The 20,755-nt window shown below is 48.8% G+C and overlaps 1 protein-coding gene across 4 annotated transcripts; it reads right to left on the minus strand.

The window, feature by feature from the left end:
- Positions 1-195: 195 nt before the first annotated feature.
- Positions 196-20,671, minus strand: GSN (gelsolin). Of its 4 annotated transcripts, XM_030961435.1 has the most exons (18): positions 20,592-20,651; positions 20,135-20,190; positions 8,193-8,394; positions 7,490-7,644; positions 6,498-6,659; positions 6,144-6,293; positions 5,809-5,898; positions 5,148-5,280; positions 4,835-4,923; positions 4,438-4,653; positions 3,726-3,859; positions 3,130-3,220; positions 2,746-2,916; positions 1,940-2,114; positions 1,543-1,667; positions 1,297-1,374; positions 812-872; positions 331-576 (listed from the first exon to the last, which is right to left on the minus strand). In XM_030961435.1, exons 2-18 carry the CDS (start codon positions 20,165-20,167, stop codon positions 407-409), a joined length of 2,235 nt encoding a protein of 744 aa, XP_030817295.1. In that variant the 5' UTR covers positions 20,168-20,190; positions 20,592-20,651; the 3' UTR covers positions 331-406. The 4 variants fall into 4 exon arrangements, with proteins under 4 accessions (XP_030817294.1, XP_030817295.1, XP_030817296.1 ...); XM_030961434.1 differs by lacking the exons at positions 20,135-20,190; positions 20,592-20,651 and adding an exon at positions 9,517-9,733 and having other exon boundaries at positions 196-576; XM_030961436.1 differs by lacking the exon at positions 20,135-20,190 and having other exon boundaries at positions 20,592-20,671.
- Positions 20,672-20,755: the final 84 nt, after the last annotated feature.

The raw sequence follows: 20,755 nt of genomic DNA on the forward strand, positions 1-20,755 counted from the left end.
GGTCTCAAATGCATATAATTCTGAAGAGGGGAAAGCAAAGCAGTCCCAAACTCCTCAAAATAATTTCTGTAACATTTTACTAAAAAGTCCACATGCAAAAGATGGCACAAAGAAGGTTTTGGTTTCTAAGGTGTGTTCAAACATGGGATCTACAGCTGCTCTTTAATGTTCTCCTCTTCGTAACAAACTCCACCATTTCTGTTCTTCCCATATTTCATACAAGCTTTATTGTATTAAATATAATCAAAGCAAGGAGTAGGGTCAATGACTGGTCGTGATTGTTTTCGGAAATTATTGCACAGCTAATTGGCTATTAACATCATTCCCTCGTTAACATACATCCTGCAGGAGGAAGGAGCTCTTGAAGGCATTGAAGGCACTGAACTTGCTCTGTTTCAAACATTGCTCACACATCCACATCTGCCATTGCTCTCTGCAGGGGATCCACAGCCCAGTAGTCATCGTCCCAGCCCAGGAACCAGCCAGAGAAGGTGGGAGGCTCAAAGCCCTGCTTGACAATGGTCACCGGGGTCCTCTTGTCCCGCGTGGAGGGGTCTGTGTCAATGTAGCGCTTGGCTGGGGACACAGGGAGGGAGCTCACTGAGCACCAGCCCTGCAGAGCAGCAGCTCAGCTGGGGCTAAATGGCTGCCAGAGAGGCAGCTTCACATCGGCCATTTGAACAAAAATACCCACTGAAAGTTTGGACCCTATGGTTTTATCTATGCCTGTCAGAATATAGATTGCCTGAGACATGATCACACAGTGGGAAAATGAGAAAGGGATAGTTCAGAGAGGAAAATGTGACATTACCAGACTTGAGTGCCTCAGTCTTTTCTTCTTCTTGGGCATCTTTCCCAATCCATACAAAGACCTAAAGATAAAAATATTAATTACTTCAGCATCAATCATTCTCTTTATGAAGGGATAATTTAGATGAATCCTCAGTGAACAGAGCATGACACAAACCAGAATATCCTCATGTTGAGTGCCTGCGTTGTTGACAAACATGACCAAAGCTCTGTTGGTCAATAATGGGAAGTTTTTTGTCTGCATTTTATCTACATGCATTGTAGACCCTTGAAAAAATTCTACACCAGCTTAACATCAGGGGAAAGTAGCAGATGTATGAACATTTTTCCACAAAACATCAAAATTCAGCTCTGAGTTGCCTTGTGGCTGATGTGTGCTGAATCTGTAATACAACAGCACCTCTGGCTATTGTGGTTCAGGTCTCGATCTAGAGCCAATCTGTGCCTATTCTTTGCTCCTCTTGCCCCCCTGTAAACGTGACATACCTGATCCCATGTGTCCAGGAGCATCACATCATCTGTGGCAAGGTCATCCTGAGTCAGATCACCAGGAACTTCTTCAATCTAGAAAACAGAGGGTTCAGATGAACACAGGCTTCACTTACTTCACCTGCACAGGACAAACCACACAAAGAAAGATGAGGTGTACGCTGCTGGGGGGCTCAGAGCAGCTGGGTCTGAGCTTCTCCCCCCCTGCCAGGTGGGTGCTGGATGAATCCCCCAGACACTCACGGTGAAGCGGCCGCTCTTGTTGGAGCACGCGAAGAGGCGCGGGGGGTGCGTGTCCATCTTCTTGTCCTTGAGGCGGGGCGAGGTGCGGTACGGAGCTTTGCCACCCAAGGCTGCCCAGAAATTGTCTGGAAAACAGAGAGAGAGACTGATGCTTCTCCTGTTCATGGAACCACACCAGGGTTGTGGTTTGGGCAGGACTTGAAGCATTCTTCCAGGTCAGAAAGTCCCAGTGGCCTGCAGACATACATGAGAGCGCTGTTAAACTATGAATATACCCCGAGAAGCCCCTCTTGCCCATGTCCACATCTTGTTCTGGGAGACAGAATACTCATTAAATAATTGCTGAGGATGTGCAGCTACACAGAAATGATCTCAGACTCCACTGTGACCCCCTCACCTGGCTCTTTGCCCTCAGCAACCTGTACTGGGCGAGCTCCCAGAATCTTCAGCAGCTCCTGTGCTCCTGATTTCTCAGCGTTGCTGGCTCCTTGGCCAACCCACAGGTAGGCAGCAGAGGGAGTTTTCAGGACAAAGGCATCATTGGAGTTCAGCTGACTGGCTGTAGGATCCAGCTGAAAAGAAGGAACACTGCAGGTGTCAGGTGTAACCATCCTCTGCAGGGAGCCTGTTACTTCAAAATCAAACCAGAGCCTACAGTTGAATAAACTGCAAACAAGATTTTCCATATGAGCATGTAAAGCTGTCAGATGTGTTGTGTATTCCCTGTATCCAAGTGATGAGTTAGATTTTCCACATGGGAAGAGTAAATAACTCTTTCTGTGTGTGATTACAGGTGCACATGACCTATAGCAGGAATGCCTGGCTGTCATTGTGCCAGTCCTGGTGGTTATGGCAGGAGATTGAGGAGCTCACCGGGGAGCCCATGGCAGAGCAGTCCCTGCTGCCAACACTGATCAATCATTAACACCAACTCCTCTGTGTCAACAAAGACAGGCCTCTTGAAGCTGGAAACGTGGGGAGTTCCTGCAGCAATAAACCACTGCCCTCTCCTCACCAGGATTTACTCTCCCCTTTGTCGTTGCACAGAGGTGTTTGTGTGCGTTTTCTCTCAGACCAGTGGGGCTCTGAACCCGTGTCCTGGCCCAAGTTCCTCTTCCATGGAGGGAACTGAAATCTCCAGTGGATCCTGTTCCCATCATGGGCTGTACACACCACCCCAAGGCTGACTGTACCTCCACGTACCTCCACTGCTCTGGTGGCTCCGGAGGTGCTGGAGCGCACCTGGAACAGCCGCGTTGCTGCAGGTGCAGTCTGGCCTCCTTCCCTCGAGGTTCCGCCCTTGTAAACAACCAAGGGCTTTCCACCAAACATGCTCATCAGGTGAGGGGGCTCTTTCCCTTGCACTACTCGTTTCTGAAAAAAATGAACTTCCTGTCAGTTTTGAGGAGTGCAAGACTAACCAGAAATGGCTTTTACAACCCTTTGTTGAGCTGGAATATTCACAGAGCACCCAGCTGGGCCAGGTGTTTAATATATACATACACATATACATATACATATACATATATATATACTTTATACTTTATTCCCCCAGTGTTGGGGTTGGTTTCTGCTGGGTCTCTTTACCTGCACAGGGGTACCTCCCAGCTCCTCATCCAGCTGTACTGTGAGGAATGCAGAGGTTGCAATCTCATCCTGAGTGGAGTCAGCGCCCTGCCTGGAGAACAAGGCCAAATCCCAGCTTTATTCTCAGCTTTTCCCTCCCCACACACACCTTACAGAGATCAAGAGGAGTAAGGGAACCCTTTGTTACTGAATCTCTGCAGCACTTCCTTCAACACAAAGGAGAAATTCCTTATCCTCTATTGTAGCACAGTGAGTACAGGGGGAGATAAGAACCTTTCCTAAATAAGCAGCATTTTCCTTGATAAGAAGAGCTTGGTCCAAAGAAGGGAGTAATAATCGGGGCAAGGGTGGGGGGTGGGGGGGGGGAAATGGGAAAAAAAGTGTTCACACAGTAATTCCCTCCATTGTTCCACTTCAAATGAAACATCCCAGACCTCTGGTATAGTTTTGTTTGCAAGGGAAAGTTATCCAGGGTGAAACTTTATCCCCCAAAGATCCTCTGGAAGCGGGAACCAGCAGTGCTCGATTTTCCGAGTGGACTCGCAGCCCCACGCAGCCCCAGCGTTTCCTGACTTGCCCCAGGATAAATCCCGTACCAGGTGTAGATGATCTGTCCCCGCTTCCCGTCGTGCTGGTAATCGTACAGGATGATGTAGCTGTCCCCGCCGTAGAACTGCCCGTACGTGGCGGGGTCCACCGGCACCTTCTCGGAGCCTTCTATTCTCCAGATCTGGCGGGAGAGGAGCAGAGGCGCTGCAGAGCGAGCCCACTGCCGGCCCGCGTTATCCCCGAATTATCCCCGAATTCCGCATCCCGGAGCCGGCGGTGCTGCCGCGCCCTCTGCCGGGACCTGACGGGACAATTCCCATCCGCTCCAGTGGCGGGTCCCGAACGGAGCACGGAGGCTTTTCGGGCGCTTTTAAACAGCCAAACCTCGGCCAGGCCCGCTGAGGGCTTCTGGACAGCCCCCAGCCCGTTCAAGCCCAGCTCCACCCCTGCTTCTATGCTCAAAGTCATGAACCCAGGTGCTCCAAGACATTCATACATGCGATGGCAACAGGGAGAATAATCAGGAGGAGAAGGAATAAACTCATGTCCACAGTGCTGGGAAATTGTGGGATCACAATCAACCCCTCTTTTCTGCAGGGCTTTCAAGACCCTGCTGCTATTTCTGGTGTCAGAAATTCCCCCAGTAGTTACAAGACCTCACCGTGGATGGCTCTCTGGCCTCCTGGCTCCTGCAGCAATGCCATCAAGTAGCAAATCAAAGTCTGGAAAGCTTCCCAGAGGGATTGTGCCACCACTGACCTGTTTCTTGCCAGAGCCATCATCCTCCATGCCGTGCTGGGCAGCCATGGCCTTGGAGCTGTGCAGGGTGGCAGCGTCGAAAGGGACCTGCTCGATCTTGGCAACGTGGCCGGACACGTGAGGCTGCCCCAGCCCTTCTGTCTGGTCCTTGTCCCGCCAGTTCTTGAAGAATTGCTTGAACAAAGGTGTCTCACCACTCTCAGGAAGGACTTGGATCTGAAAGGAATGAGCCTTTAGAACCATGTCCCTAAGAACAACAGGTTTATCTACTCTTCTCCACTCTTAGAAGAGGTCATGGAAAAGGTAAAAGAGTATCTGAGAGGAAGAAACTTTAACTACCCTGTGCCCATGTGGCAGAAAAGTGACCCCAGTGCTTGGGGCTGCCACAGGTCCTTACCTGGGTGTGTTTGGGATAACCCATCTTGTCAATGAACTCTGAGGCTGTTTTCAGTGCTGCCTTCTTCTCTTCAGAGTTGGCACCTTTGCCTTTAATGAAAATAGAAAGAAAAGGGGTCAGGATTTTTTACCCAGAGAAGAAACTGTCCCAGGTACCTTCTGCCAAAGTACAAGGGCCCAGCCTTCCAGATAAATGATGCCAAATAACAAATGACCATTGCTGGATCTCTTTCATGCCTGTTGTGATGGCTGAGAGAGAACAACTGCCTTTCTATTTATGATATTAATTCTTTTCTCCCAGTTCTCTCAGGTACCTTTCCAAACAAAGATCTTTCCATCTGTGCCGTGGTCCAGGATGAAGCAGTCATCTGTACTCAGGGCTGCCTGGGAGAAGGGGTTCTCATCTGCCACCAGGGACACTGCCATGTTCCCAGCCCCATTGGAGACCTGTGACAACACAGCACAGAGGTCACATAAGGCACCCTCTGCTCCCTGCTGCTCCATGGCCATAGCTCGGAACTCAGGGAGGGGAAGGGAAATCCATTTAAATGCACTGGCTGCTGCAGGCACTATTGTTTTCAAACAGGATACCTCTGACACAGTAACAATATGGCAAAAACATAACATTTACTCTGAAGATTTCAATTATTTCTAGCAAAGTACATACTGCTGGGACCACGGAGAGATTGGTCCAAAATGGGAAAACTCCCTTTTCCCCTTATTTGTTTCACACTCCACCTTTCTCACAAAAATTCCCACACTGTCTCACTACAGTCCTAAGTGGCAACAAACCAACAGAAAGTACATGGACATGCAGTGTGAGCAACCAAGGTTCATACATAAAACTTGTTAAGAAGCAGAGTGAGGCAGGAGTAGGACCCAGAGCAGCTCAGCTCCTCTCTGCTATTGCACCTCCATCCAATTTCGCAAAGATCACTCCACTCTCCCCAGAGTTCTGTCAGGGTTCCTCGTTACCTTGTACAGCTTAGCCAGCTTCCTGTTGGCTGTGTCGGTTTTGGTCTCATCAGAAGCTCCTGCTGGCAGACTGGGCTTTGGTCCCAGAACCTGTGAGGGAGAGAAAAATCATTACCAGCCAGTCCAAGAGGATCTTCCTTCCCAGGTGCTCCAGTCAAGACAATGAGTGGAAGAGAATTCCAAATCAGTCATGTAAATTCCCTCTGATGTCCCAGCAGGGCAGAGGACCAACTCTGCACTGAGCTATGTGTTTATACCACACACAGCACCCACCCCACCTTTCTTTCACATCCCACTTGCCACTCCAGCAGGGACAAAGGCACAGAGGGAATAACCTGGAGCATTTCCTCGCGCTCGGATCCCTCCTCTGACACGTAGACCTTGGCGCGGCCGTTGCGCTCGTTGTCCCGGATCCCCTTGGCCAGCACCGTGGCCTTCAGCCGCTCCTGCCGGTTGCTCTGGGAGCCACACCATTGGAAGATGTTCTGGGGAAGGAAAAAGTTGTGTCAGAGCATGACAGCACCTCCCTAGGTGAGACAGGACTCAGCTGGGGCTGAACAATGTCAGTGTTTCGGGATGATCAGCACTGAGATGGCTTCACCAGACTGGGGGAAAATAAAACTCATGTGAAGGTCAGACACCTCCTTCCCCTTGCATTCTGCCACCCCTGCCTTTGACGTGGTACTCACACTGCCCAGGTCCAGGATGAAGCAGTCCCCTGTGTTGAAGCTGTCCCAGCTCACAGGGACCTCCGTGGCCCGGACTGTCCGTCTGCCCTTGACCTGCAGCAGTCTCTGCACAGTGACCTCGTTGGGAACCACGTGCCTGAAGCCAGAAGCCACACCACCAGCCTGGGGGGAAACACAGGAGCAAGGATTCACACCAGGGCTGGGGGAAGAGTGTATTCCCATGTGTATAACATGTCCTGCCTACCAGAAATTATCCCAAGCTCAGGATTCACTTTCTCTGCTCATAGACACTGGGAATTATTTATCAATGCAGGCAACAGGACCCATGTCAGTTTCCCTCAAAAAAAGCACAACCAACTTTAAATGAACAAAAGTAACAACAAGCAAGTGGGAAATAAATAAACCAGAAAGATCAGGAACGTCTCAGACATGAGGAAATGTCAGCACTTTGCAAGCATGTGACCTGCTATCACTTTCCTTGTGCCTTTGGATTCCTAACAGACACAACTGCTCGATTGCATGTTTTCACTTCTATCCCACTTTATTGTGATGGCAGGGAGGAGTAACTCCCACTACTGTTCATCTCCTTTACCAAAACATTGCACATGCTGGGAGGGTGGGCTAAGCACAGAGACTGCAAGGTCAAACTGTTATGCAAGTGGGGAGAAATCAAATCTCCTGGGTAGGCGTTTCCCATTAACTTTGCTGCTTCTTAAATTCATTCCAGGTGCCTTGGGACCGTTCTTTCCTCTGCCTCTTGAAGAAAAACAAAACCTCGATTCCTAAAGCTTTCTGGGGCTTTCCTTGTGTATTATTAATTCAGCCAAATCTCCTCCAGTGGGATCTGCTGTTCTCCACCCTGCTCAGTTCCAACTCATTGAAAACATCTGGCTGAGAATGGCTTTTAAGCAACTGGAAAAAGTGCAATTCTCGCTCTCTTGGGAATTGGGCAGGATGCCATTTCTTGCAGACTCGGGTCAGTTGTCACCCACCTTGTATTTGATGCCAGATTTGAAGTAGCCCAGGAAGGTGGGGGACTCGTGGCCCTGCACCTCGCGGTGCTGCACAGCCTTCCCCTGCAGGTGCTCATCCATCTGCACAGTGAAGATGGCAGCAGCCCCACGCTCATCCTGAGAGCTTTCATCACCTGAAACGTGGAGAGACACATTGGGAGGGGATGCAGGGTCTGCCTCTGCATTCAACTCTGCAAACACAGGAGGAGAAAGCAGATTTAACTGTGATACTGTCAAAGAGCCTGGGGTTTGCAGGCTGTGAGGGAAGCCGTGGCATGGCACTCTGTGACATGGACAGCAGAGGGCACTTAGGAGAGGGAAAAATTCCACTCCCTGATCAGGAGGAACACACCTGACCTCCCTCCTCTCAGGCAGAAAGGATTCCAGCCAGACTTTTCACCTGTGATCTCATCTTCCCGGTGAATCTCTGCAGAACTTACCTGTCCTATTGCCCAGGAAAAGGGATTTTAGGGTTTAGGGTTTAGGATCAGAGGTGGCTGTACTCTCTACTTCAGAGACCACACAAATATCTGACATGAGTAGGGCTATTTACCCCCAGAACTGCACTCTCACTGTGCAGCTTTTCCTTTCCTTGGGTAACATTTCCTGGCCACGGCTGGAGCAGAGAGGCCCAGGGGTCACTCTGGGCTCCCAGCTCTGCAGGGACACTCCCAGCACTCACCCAGCCAGAAGTGCAGGTCGTACTGGAGGTTCCCGCTGCGCTGCTTGATGGTGTTCAGCACCAGGTAGGAATCCCCGGTGAAGAAGTCTCCGTACAGGTTTTTGGGCACTGGGACCAAATCAAATTTCTCGACCCTCCAGATCTGAAGGCCGGGTTCCTTCCCAGCCTTCAGAAACTCGGCGTGCTCCACCATGCTGACAGGCTGAGGGCAAGACAGAGGGTGTTGTTCAGTGGGCAGGACACAAGGAAATCTTTAAATTAAATTGCTTCTCATCTCCCTAACTTGTTGTGCCAGGCAAAAAGTGGAAAGTTTCCTTTTTTCTCGTGCACTGAGTTTGGAAGGGGGAAAAAAATAAGGATGTGTGTGGAAAGAATCCCTCTCCACTGATCACTGTTAATTTTCACTTCCAATCACCTCTACTTTCTGGTTTATTACTGGCTTATCCTCTTCTAGACTCTATTGTGTCTCTCTCTGGGGATTTTAATCTCTGCATTTTTCTTACTAATTTATAACTTTTAGTATGGCACATAAGTGAAGTTTGTCATTCCAGGCTGTGGGAAAGAAAACCCTTTTAACTCCACTTGTTGTACATCCTGCACAAACATGATTTACAGGTTTTCTAAAACCAAATGGAAAATGCTGTGACTGTCACTGAATATTTAGGTAATTAACAGGCTTCTGAAAGCTCTTCTGTTCTGACCTGTTACTTAACTGCTCCCCTGTAGGAATTACATTAATTTACACAACATCCTGTCCTAAGGACACTGCAATTTTGGTTTAATATGTTTACTGCTATCCTTATGCAATATATCAACACAGTGCAATATCCTTTTTTTTTAATAAACATAATGAACACTTTCTTATAAAAGAATTCACTTTAGTTAATTCTGAAAGGAAATAAAACATTTCTGGTGTATTGGCAATGAAGTCTGTCCATCAATCACATCACATCACACCTTTGAGAGCTATCAGGTAACAGGGAAGAAAACATTACAATATCACATTAGAAGCATTCAGTACTTTGACAAAGAACATGGTTCACAGCAGCTGATGGACAAAAGTAAAATATGCTCAGTTTTCAAGGCAGAAATAAAGAATGTTACAAGCTAGAAAGCAAAACAGTAAGTTAGGTATCAAAGTGGTTCCTAAGCTGAAATCAGATATCGAAGATGGACAAGAATGAACTTTATCATCATGATTCCAGTCTGCCTGAATCCTACCAAATTCCCACTAAAAACTGACAAAGAGTTAAAGGAGAGGGACTCCTGTAAGTAGCTGGAACCAGAAGTTTTTCAGTGTTTAACTGTGATGTTCCTCACTTACCATGGCTGAAAGCACAAGAGCTGCTGTAACAACATATCCAAGCCCTGCCACAGACATGGAGCTGACACAGTTCAGCTTCAGAGCCATTGCGCAGCAAATGGTGAGGAAAAGATAATTGAAGTCCTTCCTGCCCATTTCTAGGAGCAAATGGGCTTCTCCCTGTTCCTGCAGAGCCGTGGGGAGTCCCAGCTCCACTGGCTGCTGGGGAAGATGAGGGGCAGAAGCCAATCTTTTATCGGGGACAAACACACCCACCCCCTCGGCAGCCCAGGGGCGTAACGCGTTTGTGCAAACAGCCCTGCTGGAATCGCAGAGCCTCCCGCAGCCTCTCCCGAGCCAGAGCCCAGCACAATGTGCGATCCATTACCCACAGCACTCAGGGTCACACGGGCCAAACGGCCCCGCACGGGGAAACTCAGAGACATCAGCAACAGAGGCAACGTTTTGTCAGCTGAGAGCTGCGAAGTTGATGAGACACAGAGAGCAGCACGGCGGCTCCAGCTGGCAGTGGGCGCAGGGAGAGAGATTTGGGGAGAGGAGGATTCAAGGGAGCAGCCTGAGGATGGGGAATGCACCCTCAGCTCCCTGAAGCTGTCGGAGCAGCAGAGCTCAGCCCGTGCTGTGCACCTGAATGAGCCTCACACCCAGCACTGGCACCGACAGCTCGGGAGGGTTTGGGGATCTCAGCTGGATCTCAGCTCCCAGAGCACAACAGAGCATTCAGAGTCTGTAGGTGACAGAACAAAAGCTCATTCAGCAATTCAATCATTTCACAACCAAGTATTTCTGAGGGTGTAGCAACAGCCTGTGACAGGAACACAAGAGCCATCAAACCTACTCAGGCCAAAGGAATTACAACAGGGCTGGTTGTAGCACCCCAACAATCTGCCACCAATAGAGAGATTATTCTTCCAACTATCTCACACTGCAGCAAGTTCATCTCTCACATTTGCCGAGTGTTTGCAGTGAGTGACCCGAGCAGGAACCTTTCCCTGCGGCCCTCAGGAATGGAGTAGCCACACAATGTGGAGCTGCTGGGAACTTTTGCTCTCAACACACCCAGGGGAGAATTCCTGACAGGCTGAGCTTGCCATGGTCAGAATCTCTCAAAAGATTCCAAACCCTCCACCCAATAAAACTCCACAACAAAACTTCCACGAAGGAAAGAGCAGACCCTGCTTTGTGCTTTCTCCACTCTCCATGAGGATATTTTCTTTCCCTCTCTCCCAAGAACACTCTGCTGCTCTCTTGTCCAAGCCGATGCATTTTAATTTGAAATGTCACCTTGGCAATGTACCTTTGAAAATTTCACTGGAAAGTCTCAAACTGAAACAGACAATAAAAACAATGTGCTAGTCCTGCTGGTATTTCTGATCTCTGTGAAGGAAGTTCAGAGTGTCAGAGGTCTAAGTCTCAGTGAAAAACATGTTGGAACCCTGACTCTAAGAAAGGCAGCTGTGAAAGGCTTTGGCAGCTGCAGCAAACCCAAACCAAAATGACTGGGTTGCATAACATTAGAAAGAGATGGGTCCTTTCCAAATGGAAAAATACTCTGGACTTTTTATTACTAAATTAAATACCTGTATAGTCCCACACCTGGGCAAACCTCACAGACTGAAGGCACAAAGACCCAAGATCATCTTCTTTGTTAACATCCCACTGTAGGATATTGTAATCTGCAGATATATGTAGACACAATATTTTTGAAAAGCATTTATTTAGCCTTCTAATTAATTTGGCATTTTGTAAGTCCAAGCTTGCATTGCCAATGAGATGCAATATATAAATACAGGCAAAAAATTGAAGGAGGGCTACAGTGCATAAATGGTGTATTTTAGTGCTCTTTCATAAAATTAATTAATCTGAGCCATTCCTGGAGGGAATAGGTGTAAATCTACCCCAGCAGCTGGTTTGGGTTATCACTGCTGGCAGCAAGTGTTGCATTGTTAAATCAAGCCCCAGAACTGTTTGCTCTGGACATTGTTCTGAGGGCAGCTGCCAGCTGAGATCGCCAGGGCCCTGCTGAAAAGGGTGTCCTGATGGAGACGTGGAAAACAGGCACTTTTCAAGCTGCTGCTCATAAAAGTGTCCAGCTTGGTCCCAGAAAGGGTGCTATGCACAGCCAATGTCTTATGCAAAGGAAAGTTGTTTAAGGAAAACATGGAAAGGGCTTGGAATACAGGATTTCGGGGCAGATGGATCAGCTAAATGACACTTGGCTGCATAGTGATGAAAACAAGAACTTGGGAAAATGAGTCCAATGATTTGAGCAACCACTGCAAGACAACAAGTTCGTGATGGTCTCCAGATGTGCAGTCACAGCAGCAGGACAGGCCAGCCCAGGAATGCCCTGGGATGGAGTCTGGCCTGCAGGAACAATCCCAGGGCACCCAACAGGAAAGGCAACTACTGATCAAAGTCTGTGTCTGGCCACAGCCCAGTGGCAGCCTGGAGCTGCTACTGCAGGGAAGTGTGGAATGAAGGAGCTCCCTGAGGCTGGAAGCTGTTTGCTTCAGGGGAAGGCCAGGAAAGGCAGAGAGGTCCCAGTGCCTGAGCTCAGCAATCCCAGCCCTGCTGTGCATCCTCCTGGCGCCGTGCTGGGAGCCCCGACTGCTGCTGCAGCTTCCACCACCTCCGACCCAGACTCATCTCCTGCCTCTCCCGGTATCCAACCCACACCACCTCTCCTATTTCCACCCTGCAGCTTGTAGCAAACAGCTCTCTTGGCCTCCCTCCCTAAATTCTTCATTTCTGCTCTGCACACTCATCCCTGTGGCTGTGCCTCCCTCCCATCTGTCACAGTCACCTCTGCCCTCCCAGACTGACACCAGGAGCCCCTTGGCTGTTTGTCTCCACTCTCCTCTGAATTTCTGCCAAGGAGCTGCCCAGCTCTGCACTGCCCAGCACAGCCACACTGAGAGGAATGTCTGGTTCCCTTCAGGAAAAACCTGTGGACACTGAGCCTGGAATCTCTTCCTCTGTCTCATCACACTGCAAAATCCATTACAGGGAATAATTAATGTGTGGTTCCTCCACATCAAATACACTCTCACATCTTCACACCTGCCACCACCTAAAGCTTAATGATGTCACTAAAGTAACTTTCTACAAGATAATATCATCCAATACTCACAGCAGGGAAAGAAAAAAAAATCTTTATTTCATTCAGTAACTGGCCACTAACAAGAGAAAAATGAGCACAACAATTTTTGTGAGGCCCGGTTAATTTGTAATAATTTGTGGCAATTCACACCTGCATATACCCACAAATACAGTCAGGACTTACCTGCACAGGGCTGCTCAGGAAAGCTTGGCTGAACTAAATGAGACAGACACAAGGGCATCCCACATCCCCATGTGGTTGTGCTCATTTGCAGCTCCGGCGTCGACTCGTGATGGGTTCAGATAATTTGTCTAAATCTGCTTCATAAACAAAACCCACACAGGAAGGGCTGCAGCCAGCACAACACTTCACCACAGAGCATCCAAACCACCTGCTGCTCACTGCTGGATCAATTCCTGCCTTTCTACATGGCAAAGGCTGGATTTTTGATTTTAATGGATGGCACTTGCAGAACATCAAAATAAGTTGCAAATACAGACTGAGTTTCTTAAATAGGAGGAGAACAGTAAATCTGAGTAGAGTCTGTATCCACACTACAGTCATGCTGCAAAAATGCCCCTCATGCACCAATCCCTTTTGTACCTTGGGGGCACACATTTGCATTTCCACCCAACTAGCTCTCTCCTTCCTTTTATTTATTTGTCAAACATTGCCTGGAGAATATGAACTGCTCCAAATAAACAACAATATATGTCCTCAAAAAAGAAAGCCTCCCTTATCTCACAGCATTCCAGGCTGCCTACACCAAGTGCCAGAAGAGGTAAATTACCACTGTATTTCTGCTGCAACAACAGGAAAACCCTAAATCCTTGTTTTGCAAGAGCAAAGGGGTATAATCCTCCTGGCATGATCAGTTTGAGGAAATCTACAGGCTGTGCTTGCCACAGTAACAGCCCAGAGCAAGGGCTGCACTCCCCGGGTCTATAATAGCGCCACTGAAGAGATCACACGAACAAAACCCCAATAAAGTTATTTGCTTGCTTCAGGTTCAGCCCTTTGTGCACTCTGAACATAATCTACACTGTCTGACTACCATGTAGCCATTTCTTTATTCTCTGGTCTGCTGCAGCCCCATAAAAACTCTGATGAATTTACAAAGCTTGTGAGAGTGAACAGCACAGGACCACTTGAGTTCTGACAATCCAAAACTCAGGCCATGATGCTGCTGAACACTGAGAAAGTTCAGCACAGGATCCACAGCGATGACAGCACACCCTGAAAATGGAAATATTTGTTTATTCATTCAGCTTCCCTGCCAAAACAGTATAGAATATCAATAATTCTTCAGTAAACCATTGAAAATAACTCTGGCAGGACTTCAGCTTTGTTACCAAGGGGACAGGAATTGAGAAATATCTGAAGTGATGGATTAAGTCAGTTTTTAGGCTCCAGACAGCCCTAAACTCATATATATACAAATCTAAACCCAACCCCTTTCCTTCCATCCCTTGAAGAAGCCAGAAAACAAAGGTTATTTGGGATAAGAAACTGGCAAGAGAAAGCCAGTTTCCTTCTTCCCCAGCCATGGTGACTCCATAAACTATTTTAGCTCCCTGGATGAGGAGCAGCACAGTTAATGGCATTCCCTGCAGCTACATCTTAACAGAAAAGCCACAAATCCAAAAAAATTCCAACTGAGCTGCCTAAGTCAGATCAAGAGTCCAGGACATGAAGTCCAGCATTAGCTGTGCAACTGGCAAGTAAGTTTTTTGCATTTGTTAAATTAAGATTCCTACTAAACCACTTGAGCAAGTTAGAAGGCCCAGAAGATCTGAGTATTGTTCACTTTTTCCAGCTGTTTGTTTGCACTGTGAGTCACATCAACTCTATTCTGGGCTCTACCTTTTGAATACAACCCACTTAGTAAACACAGAGCTTCCAGCCCGATGCACCCAGGCAGAAAACTTCAACCAAAAACCTGAGCTTCCTCTCAGTTGCAGTGATGTAAATTGGGAAGAATATTACTTGCACAGGAGAAAGCTTTGGAGATTAGACAGGTCTGCCATCTGAAACACACCCAGGGAAATTTGCTGATACAATCAGCTGGTTCAGAGCCCTGCCTTGAGCATAAGTGAGAGCTGAATCATGCACTTAAACATACACAGCACAGGGAAAGCTGGATCAGTGGAAAGCACCAACAACTTTCATTCACTGGGGAGCAAAAATAAATCCTGCATTATGCTCCAACACAAATCATTGTTCAGTGCTGAAAAAATATTTAAGGAGTGTTTATGTAACACATAAGACATAAACCAGCACATTAAAATATGACTACCTCCCCAAGTTATGTCCCAGAGAGAGAGCTGCTGGTGACAGCCAGAACACATTGAGGAAGGCAGTGAAGACATGCCTGTGGTCAGCTGCAGGGAAATGACACAGATGTTCTTCCTCCAGTCTCCAGGTTCAGGGGAAATCATCTGCAACTTTATGCAAACTCTTCTTCCCCAGAGAACAAGCTGATACATTCCTCTGCAGCACAGAAGTTGTTCAATCTGTGATCCATAACCCAAAAGCAACACATTATTGCCAGAGAAAGGCTGGAAAGCAGGAGAGAGGGCCTCAAACAATCCAAAAGGGAAGCACAGAGCGTGGCCTTGCACTCCTTGTGCAGTATCAGGCCCAGGCAAGGGGGTGAAAGGACTTAGGAGTCATTGCCACACGTGGGACAAGGGCAGGAGAGCTGCAGGCAGATGTCAGGGTTGAGTATAAGTGAGTAAAAAGCACATAAATGAATTTTGCTGAGGCCACAGTGATGGGGCACAGCAGGTCTGGTGTCACCATAGAGCCAGTGGGAGTCCATCAGCTCCTGCCTTCCACATCAGTTCCACACAGAATTCAACTTTCCACATCAAGAGCCTCCACAAGACAGGAAGCAACTCAGGATTAACAACAAAAAGCTTCCTTAATACACAATAAAAATCAAGGTGCTCCTTCTAGATGAGCCAAGGAGCAGAACACGAGGCTGAGGGTTCCAGGTTCCTGTGCTCACCTGCTGGCAGGGAACAGTCACAGGCCTGTGACTGAAAGCTTCCTCCAGTCCTGCCCCAGCACACACACATCTCCACCAGCCTCCTCCTCAGGGAGAGACAGGACTCCCCCATTCCCCACTTCCCATGCAGTGGCTTCCTTCACAAACACCAGCTTCCCAGTAATCACTGTGGGAAGGGAATTATCAGAGTTCTCCTCTCCATTTTGTCCCAGCTCTCCTGACACAGACAGGTGTGGCCAGGGCGTTAATGACTGTGGCTGAACATTCCGAGCTTCTCACGCAGGAGTTCCCAGCTCCAGAGCCGCCCAACAGCAGGCACGGGAGCAGCACGGGCAGGAACGGCCGGAGCTCCCATCCCGCCGGCACAGCCACAAGAGGGCAGCGCTGGAAACACACAGGCCACAACCATCCCTTCCTCCTGGGAGCTACGGGATTAACAGGAGAGGGTTTCGTTTCATTTAATTTCATTTCATTTCAAGCAGGATTCGGGCTCTGGCGCGGAGGAGCCACAAGGATTGATTCTGATCTGTCAGAGCAGACAGCCCGAGAGAAGGGAAAGTCCTCACGGTGTCAGTGCTCTCTGCAGCAACCTCCGTCCATCTTGAGAGATCCCGGCATGATTCATTTCCTCCAGTGTTTTAAAGATGCTGTTTTGAATTGTAGCCGTACTTTTACTGCATGTGGAAACACTGAGTAAATAACATAAGTCTAAACTTTGGGTTTGGACAGTGTCCCACTGCCTGACTGCCCTAATACAGACAAACTGTTGTTTCTCCCACTCCAGTTGTGCTGGGACCTCAGCTGAGATCGGCTCCAGCTCTCCAGGTTCTCAGTGGGAGGTGAATGAGGAACAAAAAAAGGAGAAAAGGAAAGACCAAAACCACAGTCTATAGTCAGAAAAGAACACTTTGAAACCGGCAAAAGGAAAACATATATAAATCTTCAGAGTCCATACCATCCAGACACCATCACATCCCAAATATTGATCACAAAAACCTGGAATATCCTGACTGAGAACGCAGCTGCTCACCAAGTCCCAAAGCTGGGGAACTGAACGAAGTAAAACAAAGGTTGCTCTCCAGAGGGCAGTGTGAGATCCCCAGAACCCAATCAGCCACTCCCATGGCAGCAGCAGCACCAGGCTCCCTGAGGGCCCGGATCCAGCATGGCCATTCCAAGCTGGCATTTCCAGACAGCCCAGCACTGCAAAGCACCCGGAGCTCTGCTTAACCCCACTCCTGTCAGAGCTCTATTTAACCTTGCAAATGCATCATCAGTGGATAAGCAGAGATAAATACCTGGCTGTCCTGCTGAGACAGGCTGCTATCACCTTTACCGACTTCTCTGAGCCCACTTTCTTTCCCTGAGCAGGTGTGAAGTCCGGGCTGACATTTAATGGGCACTGCCTGCCCCGATTTCATCTCTGCTGGGTTTCTGAGTGCCACAGTGCCACAGTACCAGTGCCCTGGCACAGCCCTGGAGCAGCAGGGGCACACCATGGACACAGCCTGCAGTGCTGTGCAGGGAAGCATTCCTGCATTTCCCTCTGCTGAGCAGGGCAGCTGGAGCCGCAGGGCAGGAACACCCTGCTGCAGGGCAAACAGGCACCCAGCAGTGTCTGACAGCTGATAAGGGGCCCGATGAATCTGCTCTGGCCATTGGTGCTATCAGGGTGTAGGACACAGTGTAAATATTGAAAATCTGCCAACGCCTGTGCCTTGCTGGGAAGCAGAGGCAAAGCCCCTGAAATGCAGGCCTGGTGCACACACGGTGCCTGGACTCTCCCACCACCGAGCCATTTACCTTTCTCCTCCTCACTGAAACACCTGAACGGAGTCAGAAATCCCTGATCCAGACACTTCCCCACTGCCAAGTCACAAGGACAGACCTGAGGGAGAGTGCCTGAGCACTTTTCCATTCTCATTTCCGTGCAAACATCTGCTGTGAGACAGTGCTGAGCCAGCTCTGCCGTGCCCCGGGGCTGTCTCCGGCTGCATTCCCTTCTCCCACTGCTCTGCGCAGCCTCCTGCAGGAAAACGCTTCCCGAACTGCCCAAGCCCAGCTTTCAGCTCAAGAGCTGTGCACGATCCCCACCTAGGGAGCTTGTGCCTGACACAGGGAAAATAGTTCCAGCATGGCTCAGAGCTCCAGCAAGTTTAGTGCTTTTATGGGAAAATGAATTAATCATCCAGAGCGTTTCTTTCTGATTCCCTTAGGCTTCTTAGTGTCTGAAGTGATTAATTAATGATTAAGGGACTGAATAGACACACACTTGAACTAATGCTGTGAGAAGCAGAACAAATGACAGAGGTACACAAAGAGCTGCAAAAAAGCTCCACAAAAAAAATAACTTGAGGTTTTCTTCCTAATGCAAAACCTGAGTGACCTCTGAAAGCCACTGCATAAAACATTCTTTGAGTCTTGAGTTTAAAAAGATCCAAAAGAGATTAGAAGCAAACATATGAAATATCAAAACATACCATTTTCTTTTCAGCTGAAATTGCTAGAAGGGATATCAAATACCTGGTCCAGAGAACCAGACAATCACTAACCAACAGAAAGAATACACAGCTTGTTACAGACAATTGTTCATATCAGAAACTTCTGCCTCTTCAGGAAAAATATTTGATAATAATCAAGCAGAGGCAGAGACACGCTCAGAACTTGATTGTTCATATGATAATTCCCGAGTGCTGTGGAAGGGAACAGAAACAGAGCAGCTGCTTCTCTCTAGGCAGGAATTATTGTACCCAAACCACTTCATATCTGTGTTTAACCATGTTCTGCTTTACTGCAATCAAGCTGCAAAACTTGATCACCTCAGCTTAAAGAATAACAAAAAAAAAAGTTTCTTTAGGTCTCCAGATTCCAAAGTAAAACAGGGAAATAGTTGTTTTGTGAAGCTGCACATTTCTGTCCAAAATCCTCTTTCCCATGCATGCCACTCAGCAGCAACACTAATGTCTGGGGCTGGATTAAAATGGAAAGCTTGTATTTATAAGTGAGCTGAAAGCAGATACAAATCCTGAACTCTAAATACGTCACAGGGCTATTTAAAAAATTGTTTGGTTCCCACTGGAATTCTGTAAAACACCCAAGCTACAACAAAAAGTTATTTTATCTGAATATGGGATGGGGGAAAGCTCTGGCCCAGCCTGGGTCAGCAGCTGAACCTGCTGCTCCTTGTCCCTTCCCTGGACAGAGGCTCAGTGACAGTGCTGCCCACACCACCAGCGCTGGATGTGGCTGCAGCACTCCCAGAATTACAGAAATCATTACAGAACCAGCCCTGCACTGGAACACATCAGGCAGCCTTTTAGCCAGAGCTGGCAGCAATCCCCCCTGGTGACATTATCAGAGCCATGAACCTGGATTGCAGAGTGCTCTCATCCCTGCTTTGCTGATGAAAGGAACAAATTCACAACAGGTTGTATTTGTGCCTGTAAAATCCAAGTTAAACTAGCAGCAGCAGTAGCATTTCTGCCTTGTCACCCTTTTGACATTCAGAAGCAGCCAGAGATTGATGGCTGCTTCAATTTCCCCACTGTTTTCCCCCCAGCACTGGAATTCCATCCAGCCAGAGAAAGCCTGTGCTCTGCCAAGAGCCAGAGTCATTCCTCTGGGGACACTGCAGGTACTCAGCTCTCACTGAAACTCAGCTGAACTCTCAGACAACCACTGGGAAATCTCTCCCTGTCTTTAAACACTGAACATTTCAGGCGCTCACCATCCCCCCATGTCACTAACGAGGTGTAACTAAAATTCCCACCCTGTCTTCATGCTGAATTCCAGTGAAATCCAGGAGCTGGACTCCCCAGCACTCAGCAAGCCTGGTGATGGCACAGATGGGCACTGACAGCCCGGGCTGGTGCCAGGCCAGCATTCCCATTATCCACTCTGGAGATGGACAGAGCTCAAGCAGAGCCTGGAACCACGGCCAGCCCGGGCACTGGGGTGGGCAGGGAGGCAGCAATGCCAGCAGCACCCATCCCAGGGAGCAGATGTCAAACGGGGCTGACTTCTGCTTCTCTCTACTCCTGCACAGGCTAAGCTTCCATTTCCCATCTCTCTGTGGTAGAAACTATGGAATAAACTGTCTTGTGGCCAAGAGAAAGCAGCTGCAATAACCTGGGAGAGACCCATTCCTCAGTACTCAGGTTTCACTTCATTTTTCCAGATGGATGTTATATATAAAACAATTTGAGAGACCCAAAGGAGGAGAGGCATTTAAGGAACCCCCACCCCCTCTGACTCCAGAGCAGGACACCCTTAGCTGAGCCATGCTCTACTCCCACAAAGGAAATAAAGGAATTTTTTTTTTTTGCTGATAAACTTGCATCATGCAGAGTTGGTAGTGGAAAATGGAAATTGTAATGATCAGTAAGAAAAATAAGAGACTTAAGGGGAAACAATGCTAGTATCATCCTTGTTAGCAAAGTTGGATTTTTTACATCCAAGAGCAAATAACATTCAAAGCAATTTTATTCCAAGAGGGATCTACTTACTAATGAGGCCTCCTTGAAACAAGTCATCCCCATAACTTTTTTTTTTAACACTCTTCCTAGGAAACATTTTAAATATGTTTTCAGTGTCTACATTTTTCGAATTTCTATTCAAACAGAGCTTTCAAACATTCTTCCCCCAGGCAAGGAACAAAACAAACAAGCCCCCACCGTTCCCATCACCACTCGCACTGCTTCCACCGACGTTCACAGGCGCACGGGGCTTGCGGGGGCTCCTCCGCCCCCCGGCCCGGCGGGACGGGAACTGCTCCCGGGGGCAGCGGGACCCGGCACAGCCCGGCACAGCCCCGCAGATGCCGCGGGAAACGCCCCGGGACCGGAGCGGGGACAGGACCCGGCCCCGCGTTCCCCTCCCTCCGTCCCTCCGAGTCCCCGTGCCCGCCGCCCGGCCGTGCGCCGGGGAGCCGGGGGAAGCCCCGGCAGCCGCTCCCGGCCCTACCTGGTGCTGGCACTCGCGGGCAGAGGCAGCTGCGGGGCCGGGCAGGGCAGGGCAGGGCCGGGCAGGGCCGGGCAGCCCCAGGGGCGGGACCCGGAGCTCCCCCGCCTGCCGCCCGCCTCCCTGGGCGCGGCTGCGGGACCGCGGGGACACAGGGACGGGGACAT

The sequence above is a fragment of the Camarhynchus parvulus genome, chromosome 17, assembly GCF_901933205.1.
Source record: "Camarhynchus parvulus chromosome 17, STF_HiC, whole genome shotgun sequence".
NCBI classification, from domain to species: Eukaryota; Metazoa; Chordata; class Aves; order Passeriformes; family Thraupidae; genus Camarhynchus; species Camarhynchus parvulus.